The sequence below is a fragment of the Squalius cephalus genome (assembly GCF_949319135.1).
Source record: "Squalius cephalus genome assembly, chromosome: 13".
Taxonomy (NCBI): domain Eukaryota; kingdom Metazoa; phylum Chordata; class Actinopteri; order Cypriniformes; family Leuciscidae; genus Squalius; species Squalius cephalus.
This window is the reverse complement of record NC_137134.1, coordinates 11113096-11138998: the sequence shown is the minus strand read 5'-3', so window position 1 is coordinate 11138998 and position 25903 is coordinate 11113096. Positions and strand designations below refer to the sequence as shown.

The window sequence follows — 25903 nt, the reverse complement described above, 5'->3', positions numbered from 1 at the left end:
GACTGAGCTTCTCACCCTATCTCTAAGAGACCCAGCCACCCTGCGGAGAAAGCTCATTTCGGCCGCCTGTATCCGGGATCTTGTCCTTTCGGTCATGACCCAAAGCTCATGACCATAGGTGAGTAGAGGAATGTAGATTGACCGGTAAATCGAGAGCTTCGCCTTGCGGCTCAGCTCTTTCTTCACCATGACAGACCGGAACATCAACCGCATTACTGCAGAAGCTGCACCGATCCATCTGTCAATCTCCCGTTCCATCCTTCCCTCACTCGTGAACAAAACCCCAAGATACTTAAACTCCTCCACTTGAGGCAGGAACTCTCCACCAACCTGAAGTGAGCAAGCCACCCTTTTCCGACTGAGGACCATGGCCTCGGATTTGGAGGTGCTGATTCTCATCCCAGCCGCTTCACACTCGGCTGCAAACCGTCCCAGTGCATGCTGAAGGTCCTGGTCTGATGGAGCCAACATGACAACATCATCCGCAAAGAGCAGAGATGAGATCATGTAGTCCCCAAACCTGACACCCTCTGGCCCCTGGCTGCGCCTAGAAATTCTGTCCATAAAAATTATGAACAGAACCGGCGACGAAGGGCAGCCCTGCCAGAGTCCAACATGCACCGGGAACAAGTCTGACCTACTGCCGGCAATGCGAACCAAGCTCCTGCTTCGGTCATACAGGGACCGGACAGCCCTTAGCAAAGGACCCCGGACCCCATACTCCCGGCGCACCCTCCACAGGCCGCCGCGAGGGACACAGTCGAATGCCTTCTCCAAATCCACAAAGCACATGTGGATTGGTTGGGCAAACTCCCATGAACCCTCCAGCACCCTGTAGAGGGTATAGAGCTGGTCCAGTGTTCCACGGCCTGGACGAAAACCGCACTGTTCCTCCTGAATCCGAGGTTCTACTATCGGCCGTATTCTCCTCTCCTGTACCCTGGAGGCTGAGAAGTGTGATCCCCCTGTAGTTGGAACACACCCTCCGGTCCCCCTTCTTAAAAAGAGGGACCACCACCCCGGTCTGCCAGTCCAAAGGCACTGTCCCCGACCGCCACGCGATGCTGCAGAGGCGTGTCAGCCAAGACAGCCCCACAACATCCAGAGACTTGAGGTACTCGGGGCGGATCTCATCCACCCCCGGTGCCTTGCCACCGAGGAGTTTCTTGACTACCTCGGTGACTTCAGCTCGAGTGATGGATGAGTCCACCTCTGAGCCCTCAGCCTCTGCTTCCTCAATGGAATATGTGACGGTGGGATTGAGGAGATCCTCGAAGTATTCCTTCCACCGACCAACGACATCCCCAGTTGAGGTCAACAGCTGCTCACCTCCACTGTAGACAGCGTTGGTAGGGCACTGCTTCCCTCTCCTGAGGCGCCGGACGGTTTGCCAGAATCTCTTCGAGGCCAGCCGATAGTCTTTCTCCATGGCCTCACCGAACTCCTCCCAGGCCCGAGTTTTTGCCTCCACCACCACCCGGGCTGCAGTCCGCTTGGCCTGCCGGTACCCGTCAGCTGCCTCAGGAGTCCCACAAGCCAACCAAGCCTGATAGGACTCCCTCTTCAGCTTGACGGCATCCCTTATTCCGATGTCCACCACCGGGTTCAGGGATTGCCGCCTCGACAGGCACCGGAGACCTTACGGCCACAGCTCCGAGCAGCCGCTTTGACAATGGAGGTGGAGAACATGGTCCACTCGGACTCAATATCTCCAACCTCCCTCGGGATCCGGTCGAAGCTCTGCCGGAGGTGGGAGTTGAAGATCTCTCTGACAGGAGACTCGGCCAAAAGTTTCCAGCAGACCATTACAGTACGCTTGGGTCTGCCGAGTCTGTCCAGCTTCCTTCCCCGCCATCGGATCCAACTCACCACCAGGTGGTGATCAGTTGACAGCTCCGCCCCTCTCTTCACCCGAGTGTCCAAGACATACGGCTGTAGGTCAGATGAAACGACCACAAAGTCGATCATCGGCCTACGGCCTAGTGCACGTGGCACCAGGACACCCTTATGCTTGAACATGGTGTTCATTATGGACAAACTGTAACTAGCACAGAAGTCCAATAAATGAACACCGCTCGGGTTCAGATCAGGGGGACTGTTCCTCCCAATCACACCCCTCCAGGTGTCACTGTCGTTGCCCACGTGGGCGTTGAAGTCCCCCAGTAGAACAACGGAGTTCCCAGTCGGAGCACTTTCCAGCACCCCTCCCAGAGACTCCAAGAAGGCCGGGTACTCTGCACTGCCGTTCAGCCCGTAGGTACACACACGACAGTGAGAGACCTATCCCCGACTCGTAGGCGCAGGGAAACGACCCTCTCGTTCACCAGGGTAAACTCCAACACATGGCGGCTGAGCTGGGGGGCTATAAGCAAACCCACACCAGCCCGCCGCCTCTCACCATGGGCAACTCCAGAGTGGTGAAGAGTCCATCCTCTCTCAAGGAGTGTGGTTCCAGAGCCCAAGCCATGCGTAGAGGTGATCCCGACTATAAATAATTCCCGGCTTCAAATATTGTGCGTAGTTAACAGTGCAGTGGTGGTTTCAGACATTATTTTATTAAAGTGCATTTGTCAGTGCCGCACTCGTACTGACTCTTATTCTGCCTGACAGAAAGAAAAGCTCAAAGCCTCCTGAAGGCTCAGCGTTTTGACCAATAAGATGAAAGGGGCGTTTCAGTGCCGCCCATGTGTGCAAATGAAATATCGAACCCATAAACCGATTTGTAAACCAAAAAACGAAAAATGAAAAATCGAGTCAAAATCTAATTTTTTGTTTTTTAACCCCCTGGGGTCGGCGGTATCACCGGCGATACCAGCTCACTTTTGTTCTTATTGACTCAAATAACTCCGTCGATTTTTTTCATACAGGCAAGTGTTGTACATAATTTAAAACTGTTAAATGTCTTCTTTTATTAGTGTACACTCATAATAAAAACAAAATGTTGTGTTTTTCGTAAAATAAAGAAAATAAACATGATGCGCGTTCTGCCGTCTCTCTCAATGAGAAACTCATTCTGAAACGCGACAGAAAATGACCTGTAACTCAGCGAATGTTTGTCGCACAGACTTGAAACACATGTCTATACAACGCTTGGAGTCTCTATTTTTAAAGTATGTAAATTATATAAAAAACAAATATTCTCTTTTTAAGTAATCCGTATGAAAGCAGCGGCATGTACAGTTTCTCAAACGCGTCCTAATTAACTATAATGTGACCACGCCCACGCGCGCACGAGCGATTGACATGCAAATGATCCATGCGGAGAAACGCAGACCTGTAAACGCCCTCATTACCTCAAAACAAAGAATCAGAGACTTCAGTAACTTACTCCTCTCTGCTTTTCATCGAGTTTGGAAGACTGTGTTTGTGCTGTGCTGTGCTGTTTACCTTGGATTTACCTCAGAAGAACGCGATTTGAAGATGAGAAGATTTTTAAGGTAAGACATGTTAAACTGGTCGTGCCAGATTAAAATGTATGTTATGAAATGAGTTTGGAGTAAAAACATGAACTAAGCCTAATATCGTACATGTGTGTATCTATAAATAGACAGAAACATGTTGAAATGTGAACTAGACTGGTAGGCAACCTTTCAGTGCTAAATGTAAATACTTCATATATTGCACTCAGTTTTGATTAGCTTATGACACTGATTATAATGCTAAAATACTTCCTTATGCGTAATGTAGCTTGTTTGCGAATATCTGCTTAGGTTATATAATGTGATTTAGTGCAAATATATTTCAGCCTCCGGTAAAATATGTGATACTGTCTACATTATATTTTTATATAAATGTTCGGTTTTGGTTAGCCTATGACATGCTTCAATACTGCCTTATGCATAGATGTTTGTGAATACAGGTGTAAATGTTTGAAATGTAGTGATGTGTGTTGTTCGCGAACGATCCGTTCATTGCGTGTGTCACTAAATGCGTGCGATCTATATGGCCCATCAACAGATACTCACAGTGACGCGGTCTATGGCCCATAAATAGATATTTCTCCGTCCTATGGCCCATCAACAAATACATTGTTCGTCCATAACCATCACTTGCTCATCAGTTTACTTTGAATAATGTATGCTAACCGTGAACCGTGGCACCGAGGATGAAGAAATTTTTATGGTATGTTGGTCTTAAGGGCCCACATCAACCTAGCCCATAATCGATTGTCAAAGTTTTTTTTTTTTTTCTTTCCGTCATCTACTTAATTTTTCGTCAACGATACCAGGGACATCGAAACACCGAGGAACATGAAATTTGGTGGGCATGTAGCCCCACTAGACTTTTACGGAAAAATTTCGTTTGATCCCCGGGGGCCACTCCCCCCCCCCGCGCTGGGCCCCCCCAAACCCAAAAAATGCAGTTTTTCCTAAATAACTACCTGAACCGTGGCACCGAGGATGACGAAATTTTTATGGTATGTTGGTCTTAAGGGCCCACATCAACCTAGCCCACAATCACTCATTTGTGATTTGCACCCCTTCCCATAAAAAATGAAAATGCAATATTATTCTGCTTTAATCGGCCCTATCTTCAGTTGAGATGTTCAGAACTGCACCATATTTCATGTGTATGATTAACTTGACATCCTCTGGGGGTATGCTAAGTTTCATAGAATTTCATCCATGGGGGGGTATAAAATAAATTCATTTATGTGCACATTTAGTGACTGTACACTCATCGGCCTGTAGATGGTGCTGTTGAGCGAAGGGTTGCTGGTTTAGGATGATACTGTCACACACACACATGCAGGAATACAAACAAACGCAAGCATGCACACACACTGACATCCACACGCACAGACACACACACACAAACACACACGCGCACACACATGTACGCACGCATACATACACGCACAGACACACACACACACAGACACACACATACACAAACACACACACACACACACACACACACACACACACACACACACACACACACACAGACAGACTTGCACATACTACTACTTTTTTTTAGGTATCAGCCATATACCCGATTTACCAATACCCAATGTGTTATGCTTGGGCAGTATACTAATGAGGTGGGTGGGACATGTTTCATGCCATGTTAGATCACATCCTAGAGTCTACGTTTTCAGAAAATATATAGTTTATATAGTTGAATCAGTTTTCTCTTCATGGTACAGACCAAAATGTATTATGTGTACACTTTCTTCACCTAAATCCATAAAATCCCACATTTACTTAAGTGTTCTACTAGGTACAGTGGGAATGAGTTTAATTTTGTTAACATGTTTTTTTTAAAAACTCTGGGACCAGGGCTACAAGATAAAACCACTTTTTTTGGGAAAAAATGTTTTTTATTTCAGTAAAACACAACAAACCCATGCCAAAGTCAGATGACGTTTTCACATTATGGATGTTAAGTGTCTAAACTAATGACTTTTGATATAAAACTTAAATAGTAATGGCAAATAATTACAAAACTCTAAATTATCCATGATCCACAGGAATACTCCAGACAGTCTTTTAAAATATACAACTTATATACATAAACACGCAATACAGCCAAATTGCTCCACGTCATTTATTTTTGTGGAAAGCCAGTGCAGGCCTGAGCGGCGGTCATATTTTGTACCGCCATGCGGTACATCTAGTTCTTAACTCGTACTTGACCGTAAACTGAAGCGTCAGTCGTGCTGCTAAAATTCGCGCTCGGATGAGAAACCGAACCGTCCTGTGTTGCTCCCAATGCTCTAGTAATTACATTATGTAAACTGCAATGCATTTATGACAAAGAACTGCACCGATGCAGATGTAATATCATAGCAATCTATCAATAAATGCACTCACGACACACCTTGTACTCTCTGATGTTCGCTCTGCTCGGCGCCCCTGCAGATTGAAAAATGCGCTAAATCCAAGCAGACTCAAGATAAGGAGAGGAGCCGAAACTTGACGCAGCTTTCCGCCGTTTCAAATTAGTTTTTTAAAAGGGGACTGAAGCGATCAAAAATGTATTGATCAAATATTTTTTAGGGGGGCTGGGCTGAAGCCCCCCTAAAAAAGGCCTAGTGACGCCCCTGTTTACATCGTCATAATATAAAAGTAGCCTACCTATGCTTGTGTGAAATGACAAAAACCATCCATCCTGCTTAGGAGACACTGTGCAGAGGAGGGTGAAAACACAAGATACAGGGAGGACAAAGACATTTCCATGTCCTGCACCTGTGACTGCATACAACACATTGACCTGTCTGATCAGCTGTTACAGTACTACACAACACAGCACAAAACCATGAAGTGGTACAGTAAGATTTTTCTACACTTCTTGGACATTGCTTCCACCAACTCTTTCATTGTGCACAAAGACCTACATGGTAACTTGTCCCATAAAGAGTTTATGGAGCAACTTATAACAGAGCTCTGTGGTGTGTCACAGAAAACGGCAATGAGTTTTAAATCAGTGTTGGAAACCGTTGTGTTGCTAAATATATATTTTTATAACCTGTAATAGTTTTTTTCAGGATTCTTTGAATAAACATATTTAAAAAAAAAAAAAAAAAAGTTTGGTCTTTTTTTCTTTCTTTTTTGGAAAGGATGTATTAAGTGGTAGTAATAACTTTAAGTCTTTCCATTGTTAGGAAAGATTTCTGTTTTGAATAAATGCTTCTTTTTAACTTTTTATTCATCAGTGAATCATTCTTAGTTCATCATTCTTTGTTCAGGCTGTCACGATCCACACACACAGGAAACAGGGAAGATCCAAGCGCAGTAAGCATTTATTAAAGGGTAATCCAATCTCATAAACAGTCCAGGCAGGGGTCAAAACCAAAGTAGCAATCCAACATAAACAAGAATACAAAAGGGCAAAAACAGAACTCTGAAGTGGCGTGATATACAACAAGGACTCCATGACACATACTAAAACAGACAGGGTTATATACACAGGGAAATGACAATGCTAATGGGGAATTGGCTGAGTGCAATAATTAGTGACAAGGGACAGCTGAGTGCAATGAAGAGACAAGGATCGTCGGGAATGTAGTTCAAAATGTGACAGACACCGTGGGGAAGGAGGACATCTAGTGGACACCTAGAGAACACAACCTGACACCGTGACACAGGCTGCCTCACAGCACCTTGATGGCCCATTAGCCATGGGGGGAGTGTCTTTAGTCACACCCCTGGTGTGAATCACATTAATATTCATGGCCCACGCATACAGCATTTATTTTTTTTCTATAAAATGCAAACATGTACATCCATTTTGCTCACATATTATTGTAGCAGAGTTTGTGCTGAATACAACAAAATTACATGTTGGCCAATAGTATGTTGTAAGTAGCTGAAATAAGCACAAATGTCAGGTCATGTCAAAACATCTCAAGGGCCCCAAAAACACCTCAGACCCCAGAGGGTTAAACTAAACTAAAAAAAAAAGAATAAACAAGCTGGTTTTCATTTCTTGTTATTCCATTACAAACAGGAAATGAAATGATCAAAAAGTACACAGACCGAAAAGCTAAAATGTTTTTAAAAATGTGACTGAATCCCAACACACACACTTTCATTTTATTATGCCATATCAATTTTAGATTTGATAATAATCACATACACTATCATAAACACATTATTTCTAATGTTATTTCCAATTCATTCCAAATGTACTTTTGGTGCTGAAAGAAAGTATTCATACCTAATTTATACTGGTGTAAAACAATAAGAACAAAGATATTATAGGACAAATGTAGGCTTATTTTATTAAAATAATAAATAAATAAATAAAAATAATCTAGGACAGACACTTTACCTTTTACATTACATCTCTGTTTTAAAAAAAACCACATCATAATTTTTTTAAACTTAATTAAGTGACACTTAATTGACACTATAGTCTCAAGTTTTACTTTAGAGTTATTAAATTAATACAATAATAGTTTTGAGCAGCTCTCTCTTCCAGTTCTTCCAGTCTTACAACCATTTTCAACTCTTTCTATGACCCCTCTTTTTCTTCAAAAATTAGAAACATTGCTTACTTACGGGCTGGTTTTCTGTTGGATCCCATATAGGTTTTCTCTCAGTGTTGCACTCCTCATACTTAAATATCAGCTTGTTTGCATAGCCTGCTTTACACTGTGACATTCACAAAACAATCCACACAGAAATGTGCCACACAATCTACTAACAATCGTTATAAGATCCACGATAAATAATTTATGCAACTGCAACAGTTTGACGTCATGAACAGCCAGCTAAAAATAAACAAAAAACGATGGAGACAAAGGCTTTTGTATCTTTTGTATCTCGCTGAATGGAAAGGTTGGTTAGAAATTCTCGGGTTACTTGCGTAACCATGTTCTTTGAATATGGAACGAGATGCTGTGTAGCGATGACGCAATGGGAACGCCCTCGAGACGGTGCTGATTGTCTGAACCCATATAGATGGCTTGGGCGCCTCCTCCAATAAGCCAATCACTCTTATACAGTGAAAGCGCCATCTCCTCAGATTTTCCACCGAAGAAGAAGCCCCTTCGGCAGCGAGAGAAAGAAATTCTCCTAATTGACCTTTTTTTTTTTTTTTTTTTTTGCCAGACCAAACTCAACTAGGACCTAAGAGACCAGTTCATACGGAAAGAACCCGGGAACCAGAGGCCACATCTAAATCCAACCTGCCGCCACACAAATATCTTCCGAAGGAACTTCCCTAAATAGAGCCTGGGAAGACGTGATGCTCTTAGTAGAGTGAGATTGAACGCCCAGAGGTGAAGGAAGCTTCCACACCTCATAAATCAAATAAATTGCGTCTCTCACCCAGTGAGAGATCCTGTGCTTAGAGGCGGCGAGCCCTCTGCGGCCAGCCCCAAAGCATATAAACAGCTGAGATGACTTGCACCACTGGTCGGAGTAGTCCACATGTGCCTTTAACCCCCTGAGGTCGGCTATCGCGCCGGCGCGATAGGCTCGTTTTTTTTCCTTATCAGTGCAAACAAAATCAAAATTCTAATATTAATTTTTATCTTATATGCTTGTGTTGTACATCAATCGATCCTGTTAAGTGTGTATTTTTTTTGTGCATACTCATAATAAAAACAAAGTGTTGTGCTTTTCGCCAAATAAAGAAAAATAAACATGATGCGCGTTCTGCCGTCTCTCTCAATGTGAAACTCATTCTGAAACGCGACAGAAAATGACCTGTAACTCAGCGAATGTTTGTCACACAGACTTAAAACACATGTCGGTAACACTTTAAAATACGGATCCTTCGTTAATGAATAACTACACAGGAACAAATGAGTAACACAATATTAACAATCTAGTAACTATAATTAACTAACAAGTAACTCTGATTAACGAATTAGTAAGTAATAGCACACAGATTTAAGTGGTAGTTCACTATTAACTAATCAATAACTACTATTTTTTAATACTTCACAGAGAACTACTGAATTTTTTTACAGATTTAAGTGGTAGTTAACTAATAACTAATCAATAACTACTATTTTTCAATACTTCCCAGAGAAATAATGAAAAAAATTCACAATTCATGCAAAACTAATTAATAACTAATGCAGGACAAATTACTAGCACTAGATTAACATTACTGCTAGATACTGTACACTAATTATAAATATGTAATAGCGTAGCAGACTTATGATTTGGGAAAGCTGACAATAATTAGCATATGCACTGCTGTCTTTTAGAGAACTATTCATAAACTAAATAATTTTTAAGAATTGTTTTTATAAATGCACTTGTCTGGAACACTTACCCTGTGGCCGATTTTCCGGCATTCCTCTGGACTGGCTTTGAATAACTAGACTCATCATGGTGAGTACTGGAACATACTGAGTCATCAGCCATCCAAATACCAGTTATTTTATTATTTAACCTACCTCTCAAAATGGCTTTTATGTATGTCTCTTTGCTCATATGTAGATATGTATATATATATATATATGTGTGTGTGTGTGTGTGTGTGTGTGTGTGTATATATATCCTGTGAATGATTAGATGATTCTACCCTTTCGGGTTGGCTTACCGTAACTACAGCATGGAATCACGATAAATAGTAATTACTCAAGTGTTACTACATACTTCTATCGGAACTACTAATTATTTGGATCCGTATTCTAAAGTGAAGATCATGTTAACTAACTAGTAATGACTCAAGTGTTACTACATACTTCTATAGTAATTACAAATAATTTGGATCCGTATTCTAAAGTGAAGATATTAGTTTTGCATGAATTGTGAATTTTTTTCATTATTTCTCTGGGAAGTATTGAAAAATAGTAGTTATTGATTAGTTATTAGTGAACTACCACTTAAATCTGTAAAAAAATTCAGTAGTTCTCTGTGAAGTATTAAAAAATAGTAGTTATTGATTAGTTAATAGTGAACTACCACTTAAATCTGTGTGCTATTACTTACTAATTCGTTAATCAGAGTTACTTGTTAGTTAATTGTAGTTACTAGATTGTTAATATTGTGTTACTCATTTGTTCCTGTGTAGTTATTCATTAACGAAGGATCCGTATTTTAAAGTGTTACCCACATGTCTATACAACGCTTGGAGTCTCTATTTTTAAAATATGTAAATTATATAAAAAACAAATATTCTCTGTTTAAGTAATCCGTAAGAAAGCAGCGGCATGTACAGTTTCTCAAACACATCCTAATTAACTATAATGTGACCACACCCACGCGCGCACGAGCGATTGACATGCAAATGATCCACGCGGCAGAACGCAGACCTGTAAACGCCCTCATCACCTCAAAACAAAGAATAAGAGACTTCGGTAACTTACTCCTCTCTGCTTTTCATCGAGTTTGAAGATGTGCTGTGCTGTGCTGTTTACCTTGTGCTGTGCTGTGCTGTTTACCTTGGATTTACCTCAGAAGAACGCGATTTGAAGATGAGAAGATTTTTAAGGTAAGACATGTTAAACTGGTCGTGCCAGATTAAAATGTATGTTATGAAATGAGTTTGGAGTAAAAACATGAACTAAGCCTAATATCGTACATGTATATGCATCTATAAATAGACAGAAACATGTTAAAATGTGAACTAGACTGGTAGGCAACCTTTCAGTGCTAAATTTATATACTTCATATATATTTCACTCAGTTTTGATTAGCTTATGACACTGATTATAATGCCAAAATACTTATTTGTGCGTAATGTAGCTTGTTTGCGAATATCTGCTAATGTGATTTAGTGCAAATATGTTTCAGCCTCCGGTAAAATATGTGATATAGCCTACTGTCTACATTAAATTTTTATATAAATGCTCGATTTTGGTTAGCCTAAGACACGCTTCAATACTGCCTTATGCATAGATGTTTGTGAATACAGGTGTAAATGTTTGAAATGTAGTGATGTGTGTCGTTCGCGAACGATCCGTTCATTGCGTGTGTCACTAAATGCGTGCGGATACCCATCAACAGATACTCGCGGTGACGCGGTCTATGGCCCATAAATAGATATTTCTCCGTTCTATGGCCCATCAACTATACATTGTTTGTCCATAACCATCACTTGCTCAGCAGTTTACTTTGTATAATGTATGCTAAAAGTTTTATTTTGATGTTGTTTTTTAGGAATGTGAACCTTCAGTTCTCAGTGCGATCGAGAAATCATACCGAGTAAGTGCATAGACGTAATATTTTACAGATGAAATGTAGCCTAATTGTGTTTACATCGTCATAATATAAAAGTAGCCTACCTATTCTTGTGTGAAATGACAAAAAACATCCATCCTGCTTATACAGGAGACACTGCGCAGATGAGGGTGAAAACACAAGATACATGGAGGACAAAGACATTTCCATGTCCTGCACCTGTGACTGCATACAACACATTGACCTGTCTGATCAGCTGTTACAGTACTACACAACACAGCACATAACCATGAAGTGGTACAGTAAGATTTTTCTACACTTCTTGGACATTGCTTCCACCAACTCTTTCATTGTGCACAAAGACCTACATGGTAACTTGTCCCATAAAGAGTTTATGGAGCAACTTATAACAGAGCTCTGTGGTGTGTCACAGAAAACGGCAATGAGTTTTAAATCAGTGTTGGAAACCGTTGTGCTGCTTAATATATATTTTTTATAACCTGTAATAGTTTTTTCAGGATTCTTTGAATAAAAATATTTTTTTATAAAAAAACAAAAGTTTGGTCTTTTTTTCTTTCTTTTTTTGGAAAGGATGTATTAAGTGATAGTAATAACTTTAAGTCTTTCCATTGTTAGAAAAGATTTCTATTTTGAATAAATGCTGTTCTTTTTAACTTTTTATTCATCAGTGAATCATTCTTAGGTCATCATTCTTTGTTCAGGCTGCCTCACAGCACCTTGATGGCCCATTAGCCATGGGGGGAGTGTCTTTAGTCACACCCCTGGTGTGAATCACATTAATATTCATGGCCCACGCATACAGCAGTGCTGACACAAAAACTGACATGCAAAATTAAAATCGTTATATTGTTGTTTGTGAAAGAGTGGTCAGAATGATTTTCACCTCATTTTGTAGAAAAAATTCTAGCCTACAAGAATAGTAATTCCAAAGTCTTATGGAAAACTATTCAGTATGTGTTAATTGGCCTTATTGCAGTGACAATGTTTTTCCCAAAACATACTAACCACGCATAATATTTTTTTTCTATAAAATGCAAACATGTACATCCATTTTGCTCACATATTATTGTAGCAGAGTTTGTGCTGAATACAACAAAATTACATGTTGGCCAATAGTATGTTGTAAGTAGCTGAAATAAGCACAAATGTCAGGTCATGTCAAAACATCTCAAGGGCCCCAAAACACCTCAGACTCCAGAGGGTTAAAGCCCAAACAGGGCAACGCAAATGAAGATTCTCCTCCTGAGCAGAGGAAAAAGAAGGGGGACAGAAAGAGTGAAGCACGACCACTTAAGAGCAGAATGACGAGGACAAAACTTTGGCGACATAACCAGATCTGGGTCACAGAAACACCTTCACAAGTCACGGAGCAAACTCCATGCAAGGCTCACTCACAGAAAGAGCCTGCAGATCCCCCACATGGTTGAGAGAGGCCAACGCTAACAAAAGTGCAACCTTGAGAGTCTGAATCCAAAAGACTAGACTCCACTGTTGCTAGCGATTGCCCCTGACCCATATCTCGGGTCGAGAATGCCACATTCTGCCCTGGAGCTGAGACAACAGATCTCTCCTGATCGGAATCTGCCAAGGAGACCCCTCCACCAGGGAGCTCAGTTCCAAGAACCATATCTGGGATGGCCAGAATTGGGCTACCAGAAGGTGGTAGATTCCACAATTCCTAACTCTGCAAAGGACTGAAGGGATTAGTTTGACTGGAGGGACTGCATAGAGTCTCAAATCCGGCCACAGATGAGCGAAGGCATCTATCCCCAGAGCCGTCGGATGAGACAGGGAGAAACACAGGGGGCACTGTGTCGAGCCCTGTGATGCAAAGAGGTCCACACCCGCCTCGCCGAACATGAAATTGAAATTTGTTCCTTATCCAGAACCGTTAGTGTTTTTGAAAAATACCAGAACCATGCGAAATTCTTAAGTTTCGGTTCTGAAAACGGTTCTGGTGCGATGTGTGGGCGAAGTGCTGGGAGCTTATCCTTGAATAGCGACGTACACCTCATGAATATTAAAATAGTAAGAAATGAATGCACTGGCCCTTGCGCTACTCGTTTATACGTTTTGCGGCAGATATCTACGCAGCGAGAGAGAGAGTATAAAGACAGTAGAGCTGCATGATTAATCTTTAAACGATCTCGATCTCGATTCAAACACCCACACGATCTTATTCCTAAATGACAAAAACTTCACACCTGACCAAAACTTCACACCTGACCAAAACTTCAAATTTGTTTTCGCTGTCGTTGAGAGAACAGTTGTGCTTTACTTTCACAGTCTTTTCAACCACACAGTATCGATATTTCTGTGTTACATATATTCAAGTTATCACAGAAGTAATCACTATGGTAAGCTTGTAATAAGCGTTCAGACTCAGACTACTTTACACCGGTTGGGTCGGCACCGCTGCGGAGTAGCGCATAGCGTATTGTGACTCACCCGCGTCATAGACATTAACATAGAGAAGTAGCTCCGGTTACAATGTTCTTCCGCAAGATGCATGCAGTTCTGTTTATTGATCCAGTTTATTGTCTGGATCTTGCATGTGTTCAAGCATATTCTACCCCTTCTGAGAGGGTATTCTCCACTGCTGGAGATACTACTGCCCTACAAAACAAAAAGGCAGTAACTGCATTTTTGGTCAAAAATTAGTTATTATCATTTTCATGACATTCAAGGCATCCTTTGTTATGTGACAAAACATCTTATCTCAAATGTGTGTCGTTTTGGAGAAAAATGGTAATAGTTTTTGGAGAATCTGTAGTTACTGCTTTTTTCCTTGGTATGGTGCCACGTTTTTGGTAAGTAATACAAAGCAAGTTTACAAAGCAAGAATACAGGAACTGCAAAATAGTGGTAAAATATCAAATTAAATATAAGGATTGATATGTACAAAGAATAAGCTAATATAAAGTAACAAAACAGCCACATGTCCAATAATCTACCTACAACTACTTAGGCTGGATGACAGGATAACTTTAAAGTCATTTTTCGCAGTTCTGCACTCTGCGTAGTTACTGCCTTTTTGCTTTGTAGGGCAGACTAGCCTATAAGTTATAGGAGAGGTCCCAAATTATCCTAGAGAATGCAGAAATGTTTATTTTCCTTCAGAAAAATTATTTAAGCAAAAATTGCTAAATAATGTGTTGAATTTGTTGACATTACCAGTCTGTTAAACTCATTTGACAAGTATTATAAATAAACACACAAAGGATTGTGCATTTTCCCCTTACTACTATGTTTTATTAGCTGTTTTATACATTTTTATTGAATGGGAACTGGAACCGAAACCTGAAACGTTTGGCGGAACCGGAATCGGAACTGGAAAATTTCTTACAATACCCAACCCTAGACACCACTGCCATGTTGTTCGTTCTGACAATGACATGACAGCCCATCAGGGCCGGAAAAAAGTGATCCAGGGCCAGAGAGACGGCTTGCAACTCCAGGCAATTTATGTGCCATGAGAGAAGCTCACTCGTCCAAACACAGCATGCCAGTCTGCCCTCGAAGACCATACCCCAACCAGTCAAAGAGGTCTCCGTCATAACAATCTGGTGACAGCACACTATGCCTATCTTGACCCCTTGAAGCAAAAACACACTTTGCACACACTTACCGTGCGGGTCGTCACTTGCAATGAAGCGAGGGCACGGAGGCTAGCAATAACGCAAATCCATTGTGCTTCACCGAAAGGAGAACGAGAAAGTTCCACAGAATGCAGTCGCTGAAGCACGGAGAAGAAAGTCAGATTGAAGAATGCTAACTAGCATGGGCCAGATAAATCACTTCTTCTGAAGAAAATCTAAGGAGCTGGCTCTTTCGCTGTATAATAGTGAATGACGTACAGTAGCACCACTGAGGAGGCCCGTGGCTCCCGACTCCCATCAAAACTAAAAACACAATAGTTCAGGAGGGTGGTGCGGCAGAGGCGGTCTTTGTGGAGGGATGGAGGGCCAGGCCCGTGCAGGGGAATGGACCAGGACATGGCAATGGTGGGCCTGGGCTGTGGAGCGTGGGTGGGCCTGGGCCGTGGGCGGACCTGGGCCCTGGAGCGTGGGCGGACCTGACAGTTCAAGTGGCCAGGGCAGGTACCTACTGCCCCTCCCCAAAATATTCTTGGGACGAGACTCTGGCGAGGCGGCAGCCATCTCGAGACTAGACTCTGGAACAGCGACGGCCATCTTGGCCGGAGACTAACTCTCAGGTGTGGCAGCCAACTTGGGCAAGGGCTCTGTACTGCCCACACACACAAAATAGTTGTGGCCATTATCATAAGAGCTGCATCATCCGGAGCCGACTCAGGCGCAGCGGCCATCTTGTCCGAAGACACAGGCGTGACTGACATGACGTGAACAGTGTCTGGCTGGGTAGGCATGACGTGAACAGTCTCTGGCTGGGCAGGCATGACGTGAACAGTCTCTGGCTGGGTAGGCATGATGTGAACAGTCTATGGCTGGGTAGGCATGATGTGAACAGTCTCTGGCTGGGTAGGCATGACGTGAACAGTCTCTGACTGGGTAGGCATGATGTGAACAGTCTCTGGTTGGGTAGGCATGATGTGACCAGTCTCTGGCTGTGTAGGCATGACGTGAACAGTCTCTGGCTGGGTAGGCATGACGTGAACAGTCTCTGACTGGGTAGGCATGACGTGAACAGTCTATGGCTGGGTAGGCATGACGTGAACAGTCTCTGGCTGGGTAGGCATGACGTGAACAGTCTCTGACTGGGTAGGCATGATGTGAACAGTCTCTGGTTGGGTAGGCATGATGTGACCAGTCTCTGGCTGTGTAGGCATGACGTGAACAGTCTCTGGCTGGGTAGGCATGACGTGAACAGTCTCTGACTGGGTAGGCATGACGTGAACAGTCTCTGGCTGGGTAGGCATGACGTGAACAGTCTCTGGCTGGGCAGGCATGACGTGAACAGTCTCTGGCTGGGTAGGCATGATGTGAACAGTCTATGGCTGGGTAGGCATGATGTGAACAGTCTCTGGCTGGGTAGGCATGACGTGAACAGTCTCTGACTGGGTAGGCATGATGTGAACAGTCTCTGGTTGGGTAGGCATGATGTGACCAGTCTCTGGCTGTGTAGGCATGACGTGAACAGTCTCTGGCTGGGTAGGCATGACGTGAACAGTCTCTGACTGGGTAGGCATGACGTGAACAGTCTCTGGCTGGGTAGGCATGACGTGAACAGTCTCTGGCTGGGTAGGCATGACGTGAACAGTCTCTGACTGGGTAGGCATGACGTGAACAGTCTCTGGCTGGGTAGACATGACGTGAACAGTCTATGGCTGGGTAGGCATGACGTGAACAGTCTATGGCTAGGTAGGCATGACGTGAACAGTCTCTGGCTGGGTAGGCATGACGTGAACAGCGTCAGTCTCTGGCTGGGTAGGCATGACATGATCAAATCAAATCGTTGTCAGATCGGGCTGGGTTTACCCAGTTTCACAAATTCACACTTACAAATAAGTCAGATAGAATAAATGCGTATTTGGCGTGCTGTCCGAGGAGAGGGCTCCGGGCTCGGTATTCGGCCCGAACCCAGAGTACTCCCCCCGTATCCCTGGCTGTGAAAGAACAAGCCAAGAGTGAGGAGTCGGGGTGGTGGAGGGATGCTGAAAACTGTCAAGGAAGTTAGGTGAGTTGACAGAGTGAATATATATATATATATATATATATATATATATATATATATATATATATATATATATGCTTCCTCTCATGCTGATGCTGACATGGTAATTGTTTGATGAGTTGATTGATTGATTGATTGATTATTTGAACATGCTCCTCCCGAACTTTGTTAATGAAACATCATTTAGTGTGTGATACAATAGTGCTTTGAAAACCGTGCTGGAGCATCGGAGCCCCGGGATCAGCCGTCCTATCACTAGGCTACCCTGCAAGATTAAAGATACTCGTCAGCTAAATGTGACTATCATTTGGACTGCTTGTGCTCATCACTCACCTCTTTGAAGATCTTCCAGATCGCACCTTCAAATAAAGCACTGTTATGTTAGCCTCTGTGTCTCCTCTCCTGTTTCATGACAGAAGACCAGACCTCAACAGACAACACCCATAATGGACCTCCTATCATGTTATCCAGCGAATCAGCTAATATGTATCAGCTAGTACATTGAAAAATTTCTTGAGCTCTCCAACCTGGTTCCATGGAATGACGATACCATGAAGATCAAGTTTTGGTGTGGATTAGACGGCCATCTTTATCACCAGATATCAGCATCAGCTACCACTTGTTCCCTTGAGAGCTAAATTAATTGTGCTGTGGCACAAGTGGAATTTCCATCACTGTTGTCAAAATTGATGATAATTTCACTCAGTCGCTTCCTCCCTAGTCCACTCCAGCCATCCTTGCACCAGAGTTCGCTCCAGTTCATGAGTCCACTCCAGAATCTGTTCAAGCCCCTGAGTACAGTCCAGTGTCGGCTCCAGCCCGAGCACTACCCTGTCATGGCCGAAGTGGCCGTTCCTTTTCTATGCTTCTGGGCAGAGATGTAAACTCGAGTCTGCGACTTGGACTCAAATCGCACTTAAGCCGCAAAAAAATGACTTGTGACTTGGACTCGTGAAGAACTGTCACGAGACTTGACTTGAACTTGAAGACAGAGGGCCCTATTTTACACCCAGCACAATTGACTTTGTACACCGATGCATGTATCATTCCTATTTTGCACTCGACGCACAGCAGACTTTTCCCTCCACAGACACATGTTGGTAAATTAGGGAATAAATTTGCGCTCCTGGGGGCGGTTCAGCGAAAAGAGGAGGCGTGTTCCGGCGCAAACGTTCCCCGGTGCTATTTTGCAGTTTCAGAAAACAATTCCGGCACAGACCAGGAAAAATCTTGTCTAAAGTCAGTGCATTCAGATGCTATTTTAAGGGCGCATGCTTGGCCATAATGTAGCGTGTGCACAACGTGCATTCATTTTGCTTCTCTCATCTACACAAACGCAGCAGTTGCAAATATATTGCACACGAGGGAAATCCATGAAGTGAATGAAATGTCCACGAAATGGCTATTGTGAAAAAATAGGCATAAATCTAGCTTACACATTTACCCAAATTGTACGCCAGTTTAAGCGAAGCTAATTTGGGTGGGTTTCTCCCATCCCCATACAATGTCACTTCTCTGTCTTTTACGGCCCTGACGAGAACGTCGGTCTCCTCGGCTGTGAACCGCTCCTGGCGTGCGCCTGGCAAATCCGCCGTTATAATAGCAATCCGCCATGGAACAAGCGCGCCTGCTTTTAAAGGGAATGTGAGATGATGCTCTGATTGGTTTATTTCACGTTATGCCCAAACCACACCTATGAGTAATGTAGCTACTTCAGACCAACCCATTTTAGATTTGCGTCAGGCGCAAGAGTCATTTATCCCGCTGGTATAATAGCAACAGCGCGGCAGCGCCCGAGATCCGCCCACAAAGATACTTGCGTTTCAGATCGTTAAAATAGGGCCCAGAGACTCGTGAAAAACATAAAAACACATTTTAAATGTGGCCAATACTGTGAATTGTACTGCAGCCTAAAGTGAGTTATAAAGCATTATCCAACATCTCTTACATGTTCAAAATCCACTGTGCCACAGTTCTGACGAGTGGAATCTATTTATAGCAAAACAGCACAAGCTAATTGTTCAAGTGAGATGAGATGCCTTTAAGTGTTTTACTGTGAACCATTGCTGTCCTCTGGTGGTCAAAAACAGTAACTGTAACAAAGTATTTACTTGGTGGGATGAAAAGAAGGATATTTGAGATTTAAAAAAAAAAAAACTTGAACATTTTGAAAGATGTCACATCGTGAATTCAGAGTGGACAATAGAAATTAAAAAGTGGGAAGAAAAAGAGGGAAAAAAACAAAACATTTGTGGACCTCGAGTGGACCTCAAGGAAAAAATAATTAAAATTAATAAACAAACCCTTGGAATTAAACAGGCTGATTTTCCAGCTGAACCTGCCAAAAGATAATCATGTTTTTTCAGTTTTATATAGTATAGAAGTTATGTGCCAGAGAAACAAGCGCACAGCCATCTTTCGAATTTTGTTTGAATTTCCGTTTTTGCGGTAGCTCTGTGTATTTCTATGGCATCGCTGTGGAACAGTAATAAGCTGGTGAATTGGATTCACTTATTGTAGAGTCAATGAAAGTTATCATGAGCATTGTAATGTTTTAAGTGGATGTCATAACAAATGTCAGTAGACAGGGAAGATTTCACTCAAAAATCCATAAGATCTTACTTTGATGCTCTGGAAATACAAACAGGAAGACACACTGAGCGCAACTCTGAAAAGGGACGGGACTACACAAGTTTGCCTCTTAAGAACAGTGATTTTACTGATAATAAACCTTTACATAAAAGACATTTACAACACAGTAAAATAAATGATGAACGCATGATAAAGGTCTCGAAGTGAAGTTCACAACGTAATTTCGGGAGGAGTGAACCCATCTAATCTGTCAATTAAGTGCTGGAGCATATAAGCAGCCGCTCACCTTGTTCTGGCATCTGCTGTTTTTGTATCCCTACACCTCCCCAACTCCACCAACATAAATTTAGGCATCTTGCTAGACAAAATCCACATCCTAAGATTTAGTCCTTGCACAGAACCTTGTGTTTTAAAGCACACTCAGTGAACAAAGGTTCACAACACAACGGAAATGCAACTTGGATTTCATACATTTATAGCCAATGTAGTCACTATAGTCAATGTTTTTGATTTATTGTCAGCAAATGTTTTTTGAAATCATGGTTTTCGTGCTCAACACTGCCCTCTTGTGGTCAGGAGGCATTTCCTTTGTGCTGTGACTTATTGTATTTTTATTTTTTTTGTTTCAACAGAAATAAACAAATTACAAAAGCATAGAACAAAGCCAGCAGGAAACATGAAAACATTATTTCTGGTCACATATTCCTGATTCTAGGACATATTATGAAAATGAAAATCTCTCATGCATAATTGGGTATTATGTTTTTTATATTGACTTTCCCTAAACAGCACATACATTGATATCAACCATATTTATAAACTTTATACTTTAACAAAGAGAAAGACATATTGTGTTACTTTATATTTTCATGTAACATATCAGTGTTTGTGTTGAGTCTTGAGGTTGTTCGAAATCCCAATCTTGAAGATTTTGTAGGTCTGTGTCTTGAAATAGTTTCAAGTCGTCTCCATTTCTTGCATGAACAAACACCTTTAATAGTCCTTAAAAGTGACAAAGTGAATTCATATTTATCATTGAATGAGTAGTTCAGCCAAAAACATGATTTATTCACCCACATTTCAGATTTTGTTCTTTCTGTAATATAATAATTGTAGTCACTATAAAGAGCTATAACTGCAAGAGCTGTTAAAATATTCTTAGTTTTTAAACAGCATACTGATATTATAGTGAGAATTCAAGAGTACAATGTCCACGTTTGGAGCCATACACATATAATTTCACCAAAGAGCTCACCTATGATCACAATGATCAGAAGACCATTTATGAAAGCAGATATGAAGATAATAATCTGCCAATGTGTCTGATTCTTCTCAGTGTTCTTCACCACTGTATGATTCTGGATCTCTAGAGTTGGAGTTGGTACTGTGTAATCATTGAAGGGGTTTAATATTAATATTTAATATTAATTAGTATAATTAATATTTATTTAATCTCTGCAGTTGGTTCAATATAATATATAATATATTCAGGACTGTGCATCCATTGAAATGTTTAGTTACTTTACATAACGGTCTAAAAAGGATGCATTGTATAATAATTTGTTGTATAACATCAATATGATCACTGAATGTTCACTCACCAGTGATGTGTAGTCTGGTGCCGTTGCTGTATTTAGGAGGAGCGTCTGTTGTCACACAGTAATAATCTCCTAAATCATCAATAGTGACATTATTTATGAATAGATGAGGTTTTCTTTGCACTGAATATTTTTGTCTAAATCTATTATTGTAGTAATGAGGAGTTGCAGATGAGAAAGAGCGTAATATCATAACCGGAGAATCTGGTAGTTTCAGTAATAACCAGTTAACCTCCTTTACATCAAAATCACAGTTTATCGACACATTTTGACCCAAATCTGTTAGTTGATCAGTTAAAGTCTCCGCAGCTTCACACCATATGAGCAGATCTGTGGAATAAACACCACACACACATAATATGGATTATTATTATGTCATTAAACATTATAAATTATCTTACAAAGAACAATAAAATATTCATAAAGTACAATAAACTCACAGAGGTAAAGCTGCACAATCTTCATGATGTTAAAACACTTGTTTCTTTCACACGACTGTAGAGATGTAACTTTACCTCAGAGCTTTCAGATGAATATGGTGATTAACCACAATCAAGAGGAAGTTAAAGGCAGGTTTGCTCTGGCCACACATTTAGCGTTTTTGTCTGTTTGTTCAAAACTCAACCATTGGCCTATATATATAATCTCTTGTCTTTTAAAAATATATATTTACCTCTAATTCACTGGCAGCAAAATGACACAAGACACCGAGAACAGCACCATTTTTTTTTTTCAGTGTCATTCAAACACATATTATGTTTTTAGTTTCTGTCTCTTGAATTTCAATGCTCTCAGAAGCCACTAATTCACTATTAACAATATTTATCCTTGAGGCAAGTGAGAGTATATTTTAATTAATCTGGATTGAATTTCTTTTTACCTAGTACGCCCTCTTTTAACAAGAAAAGAAGTGTGAAACTTATTTCTCATATTTGTTAAACAATTTATTAATCTTTGTTAATGTTAGTTAAAAAAAAATTCAGCTGTTCATTGTTAGTTCATGTTTGCTCAGGTTCATTAAATAATATTAACAGATACAACTTTTGTTTTCAATAATGTACTTCAATAACTTTCAATAAAAATTTAATTAGCATGAACTAAAACTTTAAGTTTCTCTTGACTTCAAGTTTTGTCAAATCCATGTAAAACACAAAACAAACCAGCAGAAAATGTCATGATTAAAGTAACACTATGTAACTTTTTCAACCTTCATAATATATTTCCAAGAACCTTGTGATGGTACATCGACTTACAATAGGTTGAATGACACGTCTGCCATAGCCTGACGGGGTCTGTAGCGCTTTTACTGGCACTATGTAACTTCGGGGTTCGTGTAGTAACCAGAGCACGTGGTACAAAATTCGACTGCTTTACGGCATACGTCACTTCCCCCACCACTTCCTCAAATGTGGACGTGAGAGGCCAACCAGCGTTTGTTTTCGGCTTTCGTGCGTATGTTTTAATCATGGGGTTTGTTTACACCTGGCCACTCCATGCGTTTGAATTGGGGGGGGGGGAGGTATTTACGACAGTGCAAGTATTCCACAGCAACTCTAGGGGTCGCTGTTTGACAAAAACACGATTTCTACTTAGTGTTGCTTTAAAAAAAAAAAAAAAATGATGTGATGTGTGATTTAATATCAAGAATAACAAAAAAATTTGCTGATAAAAAAAAAAGAAGAAGCTGTTTCAGCCCCAAGAAAGCTCATCATCATGTGGTTTACTACTTTTACTGCTGAGCATGACAGCACACTTATAACAGAGAGAGACAAATTATTATATTACTATATATAAGCAAGATCTCCACTTAAAACAGTAACAGCAAAAAGTGTTACTATCATACACACACTGCATATTTACATACAAAGCAGCAAACTCATAAATGGAAATGGAAATTAAAATCTACAAATGTAAAATATAATAACAATACATTTTAGTTTGTAAAAAAAACAACAACAAAAAAAAAACTAAAAAAAACAAATGTACAGGTATATGTAGGCACACTTTGTATTCATAAAGTGTATCACATCACACATTGGCTGTAGTAGACAGTAGTGCTCTGCTCCTGACTAGGCCTGGTGTTACTGGAGCACATGAAGAAATCAACTTCAGCACACTGAAAGAGGACCATATTATATATGAATGGACATATACAGTATGATAGACATAATGTACAGTCAGCTGATAGGAAAATAAACCCTAACAAGGTGATCAGGACCCCGAAATGAAGCATAGGGGTCTTGTATCATCCTGAAGGACTAATAGAAACAGATGAAGGATGATATGAGAGATATAAAACTAGCACAATGATCAAATATAAAGTTTAGCACTAATTACAAGAAATATATTTATAATAATAATAATAATAATAATAATACATTTTATTTCTAACGCGCTTTTCTTAGACTCAAAGCGCTACAATATACAAAGAGAATAACAACTACAAGGGAATACAATAAAAAGTCACATTCAGTTACAGTAAGCAGCTCTAAAAAGGTGTGTCTTTAAAGAGTTCTTAAAACAATCCAATGTTGGAGAGTCTCTAATTTCCGGTGGTAGAGCATTCCATAGACGTGGTGCTGAGACCGAGAATGCTCAACCACCCATGGACTTTAGTTTATATCGAGGCTGCTGGAGGATGCATGACCTGGAAGAGCGGAGAGAGCGAGCCGGAGTATGAGCGGTAACTAAACTGCAGAGATATGCAGGGGCTGTCCCATATTTGACCAGAATGCTGCAACTAACCAATCAGAATTGAGTATCCCAGATGTATGTTTTTAAAAGTAATTTTCTAAAACACATTTCATATAATTAATTTAACGTACATTATCTGAAGTTGAAAGGATTTAAGTAGATTAACCACTACTAAAGGATAACTATTATATCACTATACTAACCTAAGAGCATAGTGCAAAAATAATGTGGGCAGGTTATATTTAAACTAATATATTAAAAATAATTAAGATCATATATTTAAGAAGTGTCTTACCTGTGGATCATTTGTGTTTTGAGCTGCAGTGGTACTTTGAGGTTTATCTGAAGTATTTTTAGATCTTCTAGTTGCGTCAATGCAGCTCTTCACCAAACCTGAAACAACCGTGAATAAACATCACTGAGACACTTCTTGACAGTTTAAACAAAGAGCAGATATGATATATGGCCGAATTTGTGTATTGAATTAGAGTTTGTCTCCATGTAGTAAATTCAATTAAATTTTACAAACCTATCACGGCAATGGTCAGAAGCACATTCAGCAGGACAGATATGATGATGGTCAGATTTCTCCATGGTATCTGGTGTTGTGGAGCGTCATCTGTCTGATTCCTGTGGACAGAGTCTGTAAAAGGTTTGTAATTCAATCTTTATTCAGTTTCAGTCTTTAATGAAACTGCAAATATATCAGTTCTTTAAAATCCATTATATTGACTGAAAATACATATGAAATGATAAAATAACTTACCACTGATGTAGATTTTGGTGCCGTTGTTGAATTTTAGTGGTTCACTAGTTTTCACACAATAATAAACTCCTAATTCATCAGTGGTGATATTTCTGATGAACAGACGACTGTTAGTTTTCACTGAGTATTTGTGTTTAGAGGTGTGGTTTTCATATTTACCTCCTTCAATTGTGCTATCAAAAGTGCGTAAGATCAACACTGGAGGATCCGGTAATTTCTGTTTGTACCAGTAAATCTCCTTTATATCAAGATCACAGGTTATAATCACATCAGATCCTAAAGTTACTGGTGTGTTTGTTAGACTCTCTGTGGCTTGATACAACATGAACAGATCTATGAGAGAAAGAAAAACACATTTATTAAGATATAAAATCAAAAGAAAACTGACTCAATCAAATGTGACGTGAGAAACTCACAGATCTGCAGCTGTATGATCTTCATTGTCTGATCCAGATGAATAATATCTGCTATATATGATCATTCACACATCTCGTCCTGTGAGCGGAAACACAAACCTCGACCACAGACGAGAGGGGAAGTCAGAGCTGGCCTTCTCTGAGAACATGATCATTCTTAGTTGTTTAAATCAACAAGTCATTAGAGGATATAGTATGTGTAAATATGCCAGTGTGTTTTATTTAAAAATACAGATGTGTGAGTTTTGATTTGCTCCTCAAAAAACCACATAACTTTTATATAACCATATAAAATTGTATTTATTTATTTATTTATTATTTGCTACCAGCACCAGGTGACATATCAGATTGAGCTTTGACTAAAATGCCATGGCAAAGACTCATGCTTAAAGAAAAACATCTGATGCTATCTTGATGAACAAATCAATAAATGTGCACGTCTGACTGGCTGTTTGTTCAGATGTTTAGTGGAAAAACGTCTCGGTTACTGATGTAACCCTCGTTCCCTGAAGGAGGGAACGGGAGACGTAACGTCGACGTGACGACGTAATTGGGATCACTTCAGGGAGCCCTATC

The 25903-nt window shown here is 40.7% G+C and overlaps 1 protein-coding gene across 1 annotated transcript; it reads right to left on the bottom strand.

Annotated features, from left to right (window-relative positions):
- Positions 1–19957: 19957 nt before the first annotated feature.
- Positions 19958–25410, bottom strand: LOC307169344 (uncharacterized protein). Its single transcript, XM_079889941.1, has 8 exons — positions 25328–25410; positions 24912–25244; positions 24675–24788; positions 24441–24538; positions 21892–23567; positions 21455–21781; positions 21109–21237; positions 19958–20855 (listed from the first exon to the last, which is right to left on the bottom strand). Exons 1-5 carry the CDS (start codon positions 25350–25352, stop codon positions 23475–23477), a joined length of 663 nt encoding a protein of 220 aa, XP_079746067.1. The 5' UTR covers positions 25353–25410; the 3' UTR covers positions 19958–20855; positions 21109–21237; positions 21455–21781; positions 21892–23474.
- Between the last annotated feature and the right edge of the window lie 493 nt (positions 25411–25903).

Excerpts from the sequence above, each read along its gene's own strand:
- LOC307169344 (XM_079889941.1), bottom strand. The coding sequence starts at position 25,352 with ATGAAGATCATACAGCTGCAGATCT. Across the intron at positions 25,245-25,327 it reads GATCATACAGCTGCAGATCT|ATCTGTTCATGTTGTATCAA; the intron begins GTGAGTTTCTCA and ends TTTCTCTCATAG. Across the intron at positions 24,789-24,911 it reads CACCAAAATCTACATCAGTG|ACTCTGTCCACAGGAATCAG; the intron begins GTAAGTTATTTT and ends AACCTTTTACAG.